Source organism: Cygnus atratus, chromosome 3, assembly GCF_013377495.2.
Source record: "Cygnus atratus isolate AKBS03 ecotype Queensland, Australia chromosome 3, CAtr_DNAZoo_HiC_assembly, whole genome shotgun sequence".
Lineage (NCBI taxonomy): Eukaryota > Metazoa > Chordata > Aves > Anseriformes > Anatidae > Cygnus > Cygnus atratus.
Window position 1 is genome coordinate 1,376,759 of NC_066364.1, and position 16,135 is coordinate 1,392,893.

The 16,135-nt window shown below is 54.7% G+C and overlaps 1 protein-coding gene across 3 annotated transcripts in view; it reads left to right on the forward strand.

Annotated features, from left to right (window-relative positions):
• Positions 1-16,135, forward strand: part of OTOF (otoferlin) — a 76,607-nt gene that overhangs the window by 18,970 nt on the left and 41,502 nt on the right. For all 3 annotated transcript variants that reach the window (XM_035563601.1, XM_035563600.1, XM_035563602.1), the window contains exons 4-5: positions 3,995-4,094; positions 6,832-7,043. In XM_035563601.1, the coding sequence (XP_035419494.1) occupies positions 3,995-4,094; positions 6,832-7,043 (312 nt within the window). The remainder of the gene's footprint in view (positions 1-3,994; positions 4,095-6,831; positions 7,044-16,135) is intronic.

A 16,135-nucleotide genomic window follows, 5' to 3' on the forward strand; every position in this document is an offset into this window, starting at 1 on the left:
GCTCTTGCTGGAGACGTGGGCTGGGAGGGGGCCAAGGAAGGAGACCACCACCCCAGGCCTGACGTGGGTGCATCTTTCTGGTCCTTCCCAGACATGAGCTGGGCTGAGGTCTGCGAGCAGAGTCACAGCACACAAGGGGTTGCAAAGACATGCAAAGAAAGTGGTGCAAGGGCCAACGTATGGCTGCCTGCTTGGAGGCAGGAGCACCTGCTCGGTGCCTGCTGCCACGATACGGATATTGCGGCTGGGGAAAAACTGTCAGGGGGCCAGAGCTGGCACTGAGACTCCTGCTTTTCTCCAGCCTCAATTAGGAGCACTCACGGGCGGCTTTCGCGTGCTTTTTGGCTGCAGCTCAGTGGGGGGGGAGCTGAGAAGTGCTGGAGGTGGGCATGATGCTGCTCCCCCTCCGGGCTTCTCTCAGTCCCAGACAGGAGCAGCACAACAGCAGGGCACAGAAGAAGGGGGGGTGGCAGGTTCAGGTGGGTCTGGGGGCTCAGGAGCCCTCTGCTCCGGGTCCTGCTGCCCGGGATGTTCCCACTGCCTGCTTTGGGGCAGAGATGTCTCCCCTGTGACTGTCTCCCCATCCACAACCACGCTCTGGATGACTTCTGACTGCATGTCACCAGTCCTTGTGATGCTGGGAGGGGGGCTGGATGGGTGCAGAGCCCGCGTCCTCACCCCCCTGCATGAGGAACCCAACACTTGGACGTGTCAGATGAGGTCTGCGGGGCCGCTTCGCTCTCCTCAACTGTTCCCCCTGGAGCACAGCGGGACGCAGAGGGCTGCTTGTGAAACGCCTCCTGGAGATGTTTGCTCCTTGTTGGCCTCCCAGGCTCTTTTCCCACTCTTCTTGCAATGCACTTTGACAGCGATGGATCCAAACACGCTGTCAGGGAGAGCTGCAGCACAAGCATGTGGCTGCTGCCATGCCCTAAAGCCCTGAGCCCTCCTGGCCCCAGCAGCGCCGGGGACACCCCCAGGCTGTGCCCTGTCCCAAAGTGATGTTGGTGTTAAGACATGAGATGGGCAGAGCTGGGGCCTCTCGCAGCTGCCTGCTGTAGGGGTTTGCTCCCCACAAAGCACCAGGGAAGCGCACGTGCTTTGCCACTGCTATTTGTCTGAACCACGCTTTTTAAGAGCAGCCTGCCCTGTCCCACCAGCAAGGAAGGTCGTAGAGGAAGCAGAATCAGCATCCATGGAAGGATGGATCAGGGAGGTCAGCATCCATGGAAGGTTTTGAGGTTTGGCAGGACAAAGCCAATGGCCAGCCTCATCCGGAGCTGGTGGTGCTCACCGCAGGAGGTCCCTTCTGCACAGCCAGACGTAGTGACCCTTGAACAAAAAGCTCCATCCTGGTGTGAGATTCCTTTGGAAAAATTAAGGAAAAAAAAAAAAAAAAACACAACTGCTTTGTTGCTGGAGAAGCAGCAGCTGTGAGCCCTGGGCTGCAGGGGATTTCAGACGGGAAGCAGATGTCCAGGTGGTGAGAGCTGGGCGCAGGCACGTTCCCACCCCTCTGCAATTAAAACAAGGCAAGGCAGCTTGAAACCACTTCAAAGCGCTCACTGCAGTGTATGTAGGAAGCAGAAATGTCCAGGAATGAGGAGCTGCAGTCACACTTTGTTTCTCCTGCCTCCATCAGCCCGAGGATGCTGGAGAGGACGGTGGAGGCAGCCGGAGCCCAGGGCAGGTTCCCTGGGGATCAGGCTGCCTCCAAGTAGCTCCAGCTCATTTCCCTCCACGCTAGTAAGGACTTCCCGGGACTTCCCCATCCCTCTGGGGGTGTTTCCACTTACAGACACCTCTGCCATGTGCACCAGCCCTGCACCTTAGGGCTGTGCAGCATTGCCAAGGGGCTGCATTTTGTGCCAGCAGGTTAGATACCGACAGCTACAAACATGCAGGAACACGATCTGCACAGTGAGCTGCCAGCCAAGCCTAGAAACCTTCACAAACAAACCTCCCTAGTAAGCAACCGTACTAAAATAACCTGATTTAGAGCTCAGGCCACAAGAGAAGCCCTCCAAACTGACTTTGAGCAGCCACCTGCTGACATTGGTCCAGCCAGCCCAGGGGACAGCCCTCCAGAGCCCCCCAGCACAGCCTGTGGCGAGGTTTGAGAGATGAAGACACCTCTAGCAGAAGCCTTTCCAAAGCAACAGAGAGCAGCTTCTCTTGCAAACAGCAAACCTCATTATTTAGCAAACCCTGAAATCCAGGCTGACACGGCATTTTTCCCCTGATAAGTGCATCCCTGAGAAGATGTGGGTCTCAGTGGGAAGCGGTGCTGCATTATTCATGTGTGCAGCAATGGGAAACACTTGGAGAAAAGGAGTTTGTGATCAATCTGGCGTCTTGGGGGTGCACCAGGGAGCTGGGGTGGGGAGGTGCAGGTCCTGCAGGGTGCTCCCGGGTGGGTGGGAGCACGGCACACAGGCCAGCCCTGCCCTGTGCTGCCCTCTGCTCCTGGAGCATCACACACCGCCACGGCACCCTGCAGCGGGGTACCCCTGCTGCTGCTGCAAGCCAGAGCTGGGTAAGTGGTTGAGCCACAGAAAGGTCATTTTTTTGTTCTCCTCAGGTGGTTTATTAATGTCCCCCCCAGCAGGTCACTTGGTGAGTGGTGTGAAATTGAGTAACTGCATGGCACAGCTTGTTTTCTGGTCAGACAAACACCCCTGGGGCTCTGGGCAGCTCCATCCCAGGTCAGCCTGGACACAGCATCGGTGCTTGGGCTGCACAGGGGCAGAAGCGCCTTCCGTGGCCCGCACACAGCACGGGCAGTTCCTCTCTGATATCATATCTCGATAAATCAGCATCACAGGGATGCCTAGAGGTTCACAAGAAAGCAGTTTTATCAGCAGCTGCTTCCTTGCTGGAGCAGAGTACTGCATAAATGTTCCTGGTGCACCATCTCTGTCACCTGGGATCGTGGCGCTGGAGGTGTCATGCGAGGCCAGTGGTGTAAGGCAGCTCCACTTTCACCTTTTCAGGGCTTTTTCCGTGTCGGGAGCCACTTGTTTACTCACAGCTGGCTCTTTCCTCGGGCCGACTCAGCCCAGTCTGCACAGGTCCCTCTGGTGCCGCATCAGCACACGGAGAACATAAAGCCACAGCTCCTTGACAAGCCATGAGCTGGCGAATAAGTAATGGCTTTTATTAGCGAGCGCCAGGCTTCTCTGCTCCCCGTGGCATCCTCTTGGGCTTTTAATTTAATGAGCAGGGCTGCTTTTAGTGCACGGTGCTGCACTCCTGGCTGCGAGAGCAGCGGGGTGCAAAGAGCCTGTGGGCAGGAGCCACAAAGAGCGATGAGGTGTCTGCAGTCGGGGGGCTCAGGCGCTGGTGTGATGCTCGGGGAGAAGGATCCACGGTGGTCGGAAGGTGTTGTATTTACACCCTACGTCAGCCTTGGTGTTTGTTGTATGCCCTACATCAGCCTCGGCGTTTCTTGCAGCCCGTGGTGGGAGCCAGCAGGTCCGGTGGGACAGATGTGAGCCCTTGAGCACAGGAGTGGGAACAGCTTGGGAAGTGTATTATTGTGTTGTATTGTATTGTATTATTGTACAGTGTATTATTGCTCCACGCCTGCTGCAAGTGTCTACCTTCAGCCACGAGCCCCTGCGGCTCTGGGACCTGTGCTGCTGGCTCGGGGCAGGCTGTCAGCTGCTGCAGGAGGTGTGACAGCCACGCAGGGACTGGGCTTTGGCATGAAGCTTCCCTGTACCCTACAGATCACAGCAGTAATGGCAATATCATAGGATAAAGGGTGATATCAAAGGATCTCAGGATGCTTCATACTGGAAGGCTTTCCAGGAGTTCTCTAGCCCAGCCTCACGCTCAAATAAAAATAAAAATAAAAATAATAATAATAATAATAAAAGCAGGCTCAGCATCACCTACAGCAATTAAAATTTTCCCATTTTTCCCTTTCCCATTAAAAATGAATTCTGGCAGGTGCTCGCTGCAGCTCGCCTGACTTTGTTCTGCTCCGCAGGCTCATCGGCACGTTCCGCATGGTCCTGCAGAAGGTGGTGGAGGAAGGGCACGTGGAGGTGACGGATACGCTCATAGATGACAACAACTCAGCCATTCAGGTAGGTCACAGCTCCCTTCCCGAGGTTATCTACCCGCCTGTCTGCATTTGCTTTTGTGCAATTGCTCGTGCACAGCTCAGAAATAGCCTGAAAGTGTCCTGCCGCTGGTTCCACTGGTTGTCTGCAGTGCTCTGTGTTCACAGCATTTCGCCGTGACCCCAACACTGCTTTTATCTGACCCTGATAGTGCACAAGAAACGTGAAGTCCCACTCTTTGTGCCTCTCTGGGGAAATTTGGGATAAGAAACACCGCCCAGTCTGGGTGTGCACCCCTCATCCAGAGCCCCCGAGGTCTGGCTGATGCACCTCATGGGAGCTGTTTACCATGGAGACTGAGTTTTATAACACACTTGGAAATACAGCTACTTTTGATCTTCCAGTGTATAAAAACACTGGTGTTTTGATTTAAAAAAAAAGTAAAATTTCTGCCTCCCTCCCCGCTAGACGCAACACTTCCCTGTCCCTTTATAAGCGGGTTCCTAGGCTCAGCACAACGGAGCTTCATCAGCAGAGACACGAGGTGACTTCTGGGGAGAGAGGGAATGAAACTGATAAAATAAATGGGAAGAAGTCCTGAGGAGGGGCAGGGGAGCAGAGGCAGCACAGCCCCAGGACACTTTCTGGGGCTTGCTTTGGGCAGAAATGCCACGTCCCTTTATTCCCCCTTTATTTCAGGGATGGTTTAGCCCCAAGTCTCCCCTGCTCAAGCCAGAGCCAGGAGGTGAGGGTGCAAGCTCGCTTTTTGGGCTTTCATCAGGATTTTGGTTCCTTCTCCCATGCAGTCTCCATGGCAACTCCAGGAGAGTCAAAACTCACAAATTTGTCTCCAAACCACTGCCGGACTCCACTCTACGAGGAGGAGGAGTTCCCTCAACCCATGGTCCCAGGGGTGTGTGTCCTCTGCATGGGCTTGGCTCCAGCACCGCAGCAGGAGGGCAGGGACGTGGGGGGCAGGTGCCCAGGGACCCTGTGCTGCTGGACCCCCCTGTGCTGTGGGACCCTAAATTTTGGGACCCCTGCACTTTGGGACCCCTGTGCTGCAGGGCTCCAGGTGAGTTCAGTTCAGTGTCACCATCTGGAATCAAACGCAGGGAAGGGCTGAAAAAGGTTTCTCTTTTTCTTTGCTGCCCGGCCCTAATAGTGTTACTGACCAAAAGACCCAAGAGCTGCAAAGCCAGGAGGGGTTTCGTGGTCGTGTAATACGGCCATCAACAAGGGGCTCTGGGACACCTCAAAAATTATTGGTAGCTGGCAGGGGAGCAAATAAAATAAAAGCAAAGATAAAAATAAAAATAAAATAAAAATAAATAAAAATAAAAATAAATAAAATAAAAAATAAAAAACAATACGAATACAAATACAAATATTTTAAAATGTCCAGTGACAGAGGAACCAGCAGTCCTTCAGTGAACTATTCCACTGCGTAACTTTCTTTACCATTAAAAGTCAGAGTTTCGTTTGCAGTGTGAATTTGGTTGCAGTTTATAACTACTATTTTCCCTTCAAACAAGCGACAATTTTATTCAGCCCCAAGACAAAATCATCCATTTTATTGCACCCATCATTTCTAGTTTCTTTTTAAGGATTTTTTTAACTTTTAAAGGTAGTTTTAAAATAAGATTTCAAGAGAAAATGTCTCATAACAGCACTAAAGTGGCTTAAAAATATGAAAAAGTAATGGTTCAGCGTGGATCTCTCCCTCTGTATTTGCTTTTTTGAACCATTTGAAACAGCTTGGTGGGGGCAGCACAGTGGGGCAAATCATTCTGATTGACTCAAATTTGCATTTTGCTGTGGAAAGAACAAAATCAGTCAAAACCTTCTGCAAAGCTGTGTCCAGCTGGGCTCGCTGAATGCCCTGAATTCCCCCCAGCCACATCCTGCATCTCCCAGCTCTTCTCCCTCCCTCGGACAGGCAGCACCAGGATGTCCCCCATTCTCCTAAAAATACAGGTGGTTCTCTTAAAAATACAGGAAAAGGAAGGTTTTCCATCGCATTTTTTCCTGCTCAGGGTTTGCATCTCCAGCGGTTGCTGGCAGCTGACTCCCGATGGATGCTAACTGTGGGAAATTGCGTGCGCCAACAAACAAACAAACAAAAATCCTAAAATTACAGAATCATAGAATATCCCGAGTTGGAAGGGACCCATAAGGATCATACTGGGATGCAGAAGCTCGGCCACCTGATGCAGGGCAGCGCTGCTCCTCCTGGGGTCCCTCTGCTGGGGACATGTCCTCCCTCTTCAGGGGTCCTGCCACCACCTCTTCCATCCCTGTGCATGGTGCCGAATTCTTCTTTCTGCTAGGAACATCCCATCCTCGTGTCTAACACCAGTTTTCTGAGTGCTACCCAGTAACTTCTCAGCAGAAGGTGGAGGTGAAGAAAGGTTTGGGGTTCAGGTTTGGTTTAATCTCTGCGGCAGCTGGTTCCATATCCGCCTTTCCCAAATTCTCTGGTTTTAGTAGAGTCACTTTACTGGCTAGTCTGACTAAAGCAGAGTTTTTAGGACTTTGGCCATCAGGACAAGGGTGGCGTTGGTGGCTCTTTGCAGCATGATGAGCTCTAACATCCTCGGCCGGGCCTTAAACCCTGAAGGCCCAGTCCCCAAATGCCTCATGCTCTGGAAGAGAAGAGGCCTGGGGACGTAAGGCAGCCAAGGCAGCAGCTCCTCCTGCCTTTTGGATTTTGTGGGACCTGCCTTCCTCGGGGCTGAGCCCATCTCTTTGTGTGTTCCAGACCAGCATCTCCATAGAGATCCGGTACCAGGCCCAGGACGGGACGGTGGGCATGTGGAGTGACAAGGAGTTCCTGGAGACCCCCGGCCTCCGCCCGGAGGGGGACGGCAGGTGCCCTCTGGAGACTGACAGCCTCCTCCCCGGCCTTCGGCAGAGCTCCGATGTGTCCCCGGGGAAATCCAGCCAGCAGCCTGCCGACAGGAGCTTCAGGAGGTAATGGGGGCAGCATGGCGGTGGCCGGGCTGTCACCAAAAGGCTGCGGTGTCCCCAGCACCCAGCTGAGGAGCTTCCCACCCCATAGCACTCCTCCTCCTCCTCCCCAGCCTCTGTGAGACCTGCACCACAGCTGGAGGTGAGGATGGGCCATATGGGGCCTCGTGCTGGTGCCAACAGGGCCTGGTGCTCCTCCAGGGCCCTCCAGAATGGAGCCAAGGCCTCCCACAAGCATTGGGATTTGGAAGGCATGGAAGATGTTGGGTTATAAATGTGATTAAATACAGATCTGAGGAGGGTGAAGGGTCTGGCTGCTGGCAAACCTCCTCGTATCAGGTGGGATTGGGGCTGGTTGATGAAGTGTGGGGTCCTGCACCTCGACCCCAGAGCAGGAGGTGGAGGTGTGCTGGGGGCAGGAGGCAGGCCGTGATCCCACACCGATGAGGATGCTTCTGGGGTGGTGACAGTGCCTTTGACCTGTGTCCATGTGCCAGGAGCATTACGAGTGTGCACGTCCCGTGGTGAGGCTGGAGGAGAAACCAGAGATGCTGTGGAACAGAGGCGATAAGCCCTGTTTTCTGCTTTGTCCCCCTGAACGTCACCAGGTTTAAATGACATCTCCAGGGAAGGAAATGACATGCCAGGGAAGGTGAGCCCTGTTTGGGTTAGCTGAGAACCCCTGGATGGCAGGGGGACACCTCCAGGCCTCTAAGGGATGCTGTTACCAGCTTTCTGTTAGTTTACAGCACCTTGCCATCACCTTTGTGTCTTCCTAAGATCATGGGATGTGATCCCAGATGAAAACAAGCCCAGGAACGGTCTCCTTCCATTGCTTGACACAGAGCTGCTGCAACCAGTTGCAAAGGATGTGTGGGGAGGGCTCGGGGCTGGGGACGCTGCAGGTGGCTGTCCTCTGGGGTTAGATGAGAGCTGAGGCTGCTGCTTACGGGTGCTCGGGACCCCAAGGAACAGCCCCTTTACCACTTCGTATGCCACCCACAAGGCCAAGGCACAGATGGACCACGGAGATGCTGGGCTGGATTTTGCCCATTCTGAGCCCCGTGCTCAATCCCTCATCCAGCTTTTAGGCAACAGGAGGGCTTTGCAAGTGTAAAACCACTCAGGTATAACAGCATCGGGTTCACGAGCTGCCAAGTCACGTTTTCAGGCAAATTTATGTCATTTATGTAGTTGTGCTGTCCATGACAGTCACTCTGCTTGGCTCCATTCCAGTAGCTCTTGAACCCAGCTGGAAAAGTGGAGACCTCAAAGCCCTGAACTTGCTTAAAATCTCATGGAAATTGGTAAACAGTAGGGGAGGGGGAGCTGTGCACGGAGGGTGCAGAGCTGGGTGCTCCGGTCGCTCTACACCCCCCAGGACCACGCAGTCCCTGGATGAAGGTCACAGCCCAACTGCTTGCAAGGTGAATAACCCTAGGAATTGACCACTTTTTAAAAAAATATTTGCATCTCTGGTGCTGCTGCAGCCATGCATCCTCCACCCTGCGTTTCTGCAGTCGTGTGCTCTGGCAGTGTTTGCTTTCTGCCTGCGTTTAGCACTTTATTACGGCCATATAAGGGCAAAATTTCGTTTTCCCCACGGTGAGATTGAGGAAAGATATTCCCAGTCGCTCGCATCACTCCTAGGCACTTAATTAACTGTGTGAACTGGGCCGAAACCTGTGAATTTTCAGGCAAATGGAAAGCGCAGACTCGTTTCCCGGCTCGGCGGACTGTGATGCTGCTGGGAGGGAAGGTGTTGAGGGCTTTGGGGGGGTCTTGGGATGGTGTGCAGGCACAGCGCTGCTTGCACAGCCCCCTCACAGGGTCCCATCCTGCCCGTACTGCTCTCAAACAAGACACAAGGAGACTCTGATGTGTCTCTGCTGTGCCTGGGGGCTCTGCACGAGGTCTCGGGGGCTGCGGATGAGGCTGAGCTGGCCGGCTTAGCCCACCGGGGGCACTTTTCAGGGCAGGTGCCTGGTTTGCTGAGCACCCCTGGTGCTGGAGGCTGCTGAGCTGCCCCCGTGCTGGTGCAGAAGGACATTTTGGGGCCGGTTTGCACCCAGTGGGTGACCCATCCTTCCTACCGGGGAGCTGAAATGAATGCGGCAGTTTAGGAACAGGCAGCAGGGATGTGTGCAGGTTGAACACCACCATGGCAAATCTTACTCGGCACTGATCCTCTTGCTGCGTTTCCCCCACAGCTCAGCAGGAGGGAGAGCGGTTCTCAGGGGTCACAGTCTGGCAAAAGCCTCCGAAACTTGGCAGCATTTTTTCCTTGATATCCACAATACTTTTCAAAAAAATCTCATCCGCAGGGCTGACCCAGAGCCAGGCTGCTGCAGCTCCTTCCCTGGGCATCCCAGGAGCAGGCAGTGGCACTGCAGTCACCCCAAAAATGCAGGGCATGCTCTAATCACTGTCCCAAGCAAGATACCATGCGGATAAGTGCACTAAAGCTTGAGGGTGGCCCAGGGCTTCACCTGCTGCCTTTGTCCCAAGGAGAAGATGGGATGGAGAAGATTTGTCCCGCAGCAGCAGCACAGGGGGGCTTCGGTCCCCCGTGGCCATCAATGTCAGCCCCAATACGAACACCAAGGAGGAAAGGGGCTCACGTTTCCCATCTTACCACCCCCGCAGGATGGAAGAGGACGAGATGTACTACCACAGCGAAGACGAGCTCCTGGGCGAGGGGGACACCCTTAGCCAGGGCTCCCTCAGCACGAGGTAGGGAGCCTGCCAGCACCCACCCGTGCTGGTGGCCGTGGGGTATGCAGTGCAGCGTTGCTCCTGCCGTGTCCCTGGGGATGTCCCGCAAGCGTTGCTGCTGGATTCCCACTTCTCAGCTGTGGGAGAGCTGTGATGGAGCAGCTGTAGCAGCATCCTTGGAAAGGATGCGCGGGTGCTGCGATGCAGGAGGAAAGGCCGTGGGGTGAGGCTGCAGCTGGGGTGCTGCCTCGCCTGGGAGGCCTCTCCTTCTCCACAGTTGTCCCCAGAACCTGAGACCAGCCCTGTCCAGAGCAGGGTAAAGATCCTTGTGATGTGTGTTTCTGTTTGCAGTGGCTTTTCTTGCTGTGCAGTGCTGTGGATTGTTCCCCACCATGCCCAGAAAGGGTTCAGGGACGAGACGCAGCAAAGAGAAGTTCAGGTAAAACCCAGGCACCAAGCTGACACCAGGGCCAGCCCCACAGGGCAGATTTGGGGTTATTTCTCATCCAAAACCTTTCTTTGGATGGGGGAGATCAGGACGGGTGTGATGATTGCCAGGCAGTGTGTCTTCAAAGGCAGGGAGCGTGCCCTTGCACCTTTAATCTGGCAGTGCAGAGGTACGAAGCTGCTGTACGTGCCCAGTGAGCAGGATGAAATCTCCTTGGCAGCCCCTTTCATGTAATCCCACGTGTCTTCTCAGCCTGCTTCCATCATCTGTGTCCTCCTGGGGATGCTTTGGATCCGGCTGAAGGCAGTGGAAAGATCCCCCTGGATTTCCACGGGCTGTCGGTGTCTCCATCACAGAGCTGCCTGCCTCTTCCCACGGCTCATTAGGGACATTATTTTGTTATTCAGCCGATTCCCTTTCCTGAGAGGGTCCAGGGGGGGTAGAACAAACGGGCCTTGAAAGGGGAAGAGCAGCAGCAGCAACCAGGAGCACACAAATAGTGCCGTGCTTGCCAGGCACTTGCCAGGCATTTATGTGCAGCTGGGACCAAGGGGGCTGCCTGCAGCTCAAGCCCCGTGTCCCAGGAGCAGGCACACACACATCCTCCAGGCAAACACCTTCATCAGGTGCTCCAGGTCACTCCTCCATCACCAGAGAAAAAACATCAGTTCCCAAAAGATGTTCATGCAAAGTGAATGATCTTATATCCTGGACAAAAATAACAGACACAGACACAGACACAGACACAGATTTCTAGGTTGGAAGAGACCTCAAGATCATCGAGTCCAACCTCCGACCTAACACTAAGTACTCCACTAAACCATATCACTAAGCTGTACATCTAAACGTCTTTTAAAGACCTCCAGGGATGGCGACTCCACCACCTCCCTGGGCAGCCCGTTCCAATGCTTAATAACCCTTTCGGTAAAGAAGTACTTCCTAACATCCAACCTAAAACTCCCCTGTCGCAACTTTCGCCCATTCCCCCTCGTCCTGTCACCAGGCACGTGGGAGAACAGACCAACCCCCACCTCACTACAGCTTCCTTTAAGGTAACTGTAGAGAGCGATAAGGTCGCCCCTGAGCCTCCTCTTTTCCAGGCTGAACAAGCCCAGCTCCCTCAGCCGCTCCTCGTAAGACTTGTTCTCCAGACCCCTCACCAGCTTGGTCGCCCTTCTCTGGACTCGCTCGAGCACGTCCATGTCCTTCCTGTAGCGAGGGGCCCAAAACTGAACACAGTACTCGAGGTGTGGCCTCACCAGAGCCGAGTACAGGGGGACAATCACCTCCCTAGACCTGCTGGCCACACTGCTTCTTATACAGGCCAGGATGCTGTTGGCCTTCTTGGCCACCTGAGCACACTGCTGGCTCATATTCAGCCGACTATCAACCAATACTCCCAGGTCCTTCTCGGCCAGGCAGCTTTCCAGCCACTCATCTCCCAGCCTGTAGCTCTGCTTGGGGTTGTTGCGCCCCAGGTGCAGGACCCGGCACTTGGCCTTGTTGAACTTCATACAGTTGACCTCAGCCCATCGCTCCAGCCTATCCAGATCCTCCTGCAGAGCCTTCCTGCCCTCGAGCAGATCGACACACGCACTTAGCTTGGTGTCATCTGCAAACTTACTGAGGGTGCACTGGACGCCCTCATCCAGATCATCGATAAAGATATTAAAGAGGACCGGCCCCAGTACCGAGCCCTGGGGGACACCACTTGTGACCAGCCTCCAACCAGATTTGACTCCATTCACCACAACTCTCTGGGCCCGGCTATCCAGCCAGTTTCTAACCCAGCGAAGCGTACGCCAGTCCAAGCCCCGAGCAGCCAGTTTCTTGAGGAGAATGTTGTGGGGAACGGTGTCAAAAGCCTTACTGAGGTCAAGGTAAACCACATCCACAGCCCTTCCCTCATCCACCAAGCGCGTCACTTTGTCATAGAAGGAGATCAGGTTCGTCAAGCAGGACCTGCCTTTCATAAACCCATGCTGACTGGGCCTGATCGCCTGCTCGCCCTGCAAGTGCCGCGTGATGACCCTCAAGATAATCTGCTCCATGAGCTTTCCTGGCACTGAGGTCAAACTGACAGGCCTATAGTTCCCCGGGTCTGCCCTCCGGCCCTTCTTATAGATGGGCGTCACATTGGCTAGCCGCCAGTCAACTGGGACCTCCCCCGATAGCCAGGACTGCCGATAAATGATGGAAAGCGGCTCGGCCAGCTCCTCCGCCAGTTCTTTCAGTACCCTCGGGTGCATCCCATCCGGCCCCATCGACTTGCGCACATCCAAGCTCCTTAGCAGGTCGCCAACCATTTCCTCATGAATAGCGAAGGCCACATCCTGCTCCCCATCCCCTTCCGCCAGCTCAGGGCACTGGGTATCCAGAGAACAACCGGTATTGCCGCTAAAGACTGAGGCAAAGGCGGCATTAAGCACCTCAGCCTTTTCTTCATCCTTAGTAACTAGGTTTCCCCTCGCATCCAGTAAAGGATGGAGATTCTCCTTAGTCCTCCGTTTCGCATTGATATATTTGTAAAAGGATTTTTTGTTGTCTTTAACGGCAGTAGCCAGGTTGAGCTCCAGATGAGCTTTGGCCTTTCTAATTTTCTCCCTGCACAGCCTCGCTACATCCTTGTAGTCCTCCTCAGCGGCCCGCCCTTTTTTCCAAAGATTATAAACCCTCTTTTTTCTGCTAACGCTGGCCCCAAACTCGCCCCCCCTTTGCTGTGGCCTGGGGCTGGCTGAAATCCTGCCTGGACCTTGCAGCTGGGCACAGGAGCTTGGACACGGGTGTAGGTGGATGGGAAGAGGTGGCCAGCTCAATATCAGGGTCACCTCCCTTGGGTGGCTTGGTGGTGGTGAGGTTCTTAGGTGCAGGGGCTGCCCAGGGAGGTAACAGCACTCGGGTGGGGATGATGGGGATGCTCTGGCACTCAGTTATTTTGCAGCAGTGAGCAAGGGATGCCAGCTTTGCCATCTCTCTGCTTTATGTCCCTTCTGCCCCAGCAAGTGCTGCACGAGGCCACCCTGCCTTCAGCCCTAGGCACAAGGGGACGGCCATTTGCTCCCCGTAAAGTCCCAGCAGGATTCCTGGCGAGAAAGTGCAGACACAAAGCCATTTTGCTATTTTTTTTTTTTCCCTCCACGACAGGGAAAAATACCAAAGAGCCTGGAGCACCTCCCGGGCTCCCTGCTAATGGTTCTGGCAGAGACAAACAGCACGGTGAGAAATCAGGCTGCGGTCAATAACCTGCAGAAAGCAGCTCGCTGGAGGCTGCAGCCTCGCTGCAAAGCCTGCTTCGTGTCTAGCACCAGCAGCCCCAGAGCTAAACCTCATCACCCCCAGCAGGAGCATCTCCAAACCCATCAGGGACTGTTTGAGGAAGCTATAAAAGCCCTCGTCCTCTGCGGGCCTCTGTGACCCATCACGTTGTTATTTCAGAGGCAGGCTGAATGACAGCAGGAGGCTGCTCTTTGGGCAAATATTCCTAAAACACAGCCCCCAGATGTGCTTCCTTTTGGCTTAACCCCTGTCTGATGGATCCCCCGGGAGCCTGGGTTCATCCTCTGCTTGCACACACGCTGCAGCCCGGCTGGAGGCAGGCGGAGGGTCCCTGTGCTGCTCCTGGAAATGGGGGTCCCAGCCCACCAGTTGTTGTTGTTTCTATTATACTGGAACGTTAGGTGAGAAAAAAGTCAGGGAGATTGCAGTGATTTATCTCAGAGAGGCGTGTTTTTCAGAAATAACAGGGCTGGAAGCTTGCAGCGGGAAGGAAAAGATGCAGGAAATGTCAGTGCAGCCTGTCCCATCCCTGGGACAAAACCCTGGGATGGGGGCGCTCAGTCCCCAGCCCACCCCAGTCTGCCCCATCGAGGTTTTGGGGCTTTGCTCCGGGGTTTCACCTTGTGCTGCTTCTACCAGGTCCATCTGCAGCCCAAAAGGGGCTGCAAGCTGCATTCGTTCCAGCTCCTGCAGGCCACCTGGATGCTCTGCACCAGGTGCTCACCCCACAGGGGACCTACCTACCTACCTGCCAGCCCCACCAGAGCTGAAATCAATCAGTAAACCCATCCTGACTGCCGCTCTGGTCCCATGTGGGCTGCCTCTGTGTTTTGCATGCTGTTTTTTTGGGTGGCCGAGCAAGCTGGAGACAAGACAGAGAAGGCAGGTGCTACAAGTGAGGGTGGGGGAAGCCACTGCCACCTCAGCTGAAAAAAAATCAAGCTCAGCTCAGCTCAGACTGGTTGTGGGTCCCCAGGCATGCGTGGAGTGCTTTGCCGTGGTGCTGTGCTCTGAGGTTATTCCTGTACTGGAACAAATCATCCCTTTTTTAAAAATTCTGGCACAACGGAGGAGCCCTCTAACTTCTTATCACAGTGTTATTTTCCCTCTCTCTCTGTAAATGCCCCAGCCTTGGAGACGACGCAGAAGAAGATCAGCACATTAGGTAAATACCCCCAGCAGCCCTGCTCAGACCACGGCTCTGAAATCCTGCCTCTGCCCCACTGAGACACGCTCAGAGTCTTGCTCTCCAGAGACCAATTCCTTAAATCCAGGCCAAAATGTCAAAACCTGGGGGCCCAGATCCGCCACATCCAGGTTTATACATTCCACCAGGGCTCTCTGGTCGGAGCCTGCTCACCCTGCGGTGTCCATAAGACACACAAGTGTCCAACACAAGCTGCATCGTGGCCAGAGAACGAGCCCTGGTCCATCTATTTCCCATCTATTTGTCCCTGGGTTCCCTCTGATGGGCACTTCCAGAGAGGTGCAGGGAGATCAGGGACTGCTGGCCTGCCCAAATTCCGGCGGGATGGGGCTGTGAACATCACAGCTGCACACCACCTTGAAACCGAGCCCCCATGACGCATCACCTGATAGCCGCTGGCCTTGAAATATTGATGGGCAGCACAGAGCCCTCAGCCGAAAGCAATCTGGGCACGCTGAATTATTGATCGTGCCTTTTTTTGTGCGTGCCCAGCAGACCCAAACCGTGTCCGACCGGGTTCAGCCCTCTGCCCTCCACTAATTATCCCCACGGGTCGCTTGATCCAAAGCTGGCATCGTTGCCAAGCTCTGGCGTTGAACTTGGTGATGGAAACCTCCAGGACGTGAGGCTGGGACGTGCAGACCCCCTGCCTCTGTCATGCCTGGGCACCCCCCTGGCCAGCCCGTGCAGGTCAGGGGTGCAGCCCTGTTTGCTCAGTGCTGGTGGTGCTTTTGGTGGCTTCCAGGGCTGCTGTGGCTAAAGGGAGGTGGGCACTGGGTCTGTGGGGGGCAGAGCAGCACCATCCTGCATGGCCCTAGGAAGCTCAAAGCCCCATCTCCCTAGGGTTGTCCCTACAGTCAAAGGAAATCCCGAGAGGAATATCCCAAGGGACATTTATTCACCTAGGATCGATTCATTCTTTGGCTGTGTGTCTCTGTCCTTGGCTATGGTGGAAGATCCATGTGGACAGGTTCAAAACCTCCACATCCAAGTAGACAAGGAGGTCTGGAATTGATGGTGCAAGCGTGGCATTTGGGCACACATGTCAGGGGTGTTGCACCATGCCTCCGTCAGCACGACTGTGCAACCTGGGTCCTTTTTGTCCTGGGCAAAGGCAATGAAACGATCTCCCAAAGACTACCAGTCCCTGCCACGCTTCCCCCGTCCTTTTTGCAACCCTTCCCATATACAATGAAATTGCTGGAGATCTTCCAGATCCAGAGGAGCACTGGAGGTTGCCCGCTGCCAGCTGGTGACAGCTCCCGTGCCCTGTGCCAGAAAGGCAGCCCCTGCCACCTCAGGACCTTCCCTGGGGATGGCATGAGCAGCTATGCTGGAGAAGCCTGGAAGGCACTGGCCGGCTCAGCACGTGCCTTGCTGCTGGTGGGATGCTTCAAGAAGCCTGACGCTGTGGTTGTTTTTCTCTCTTTTCGGTGCCTCGCTCAGGAT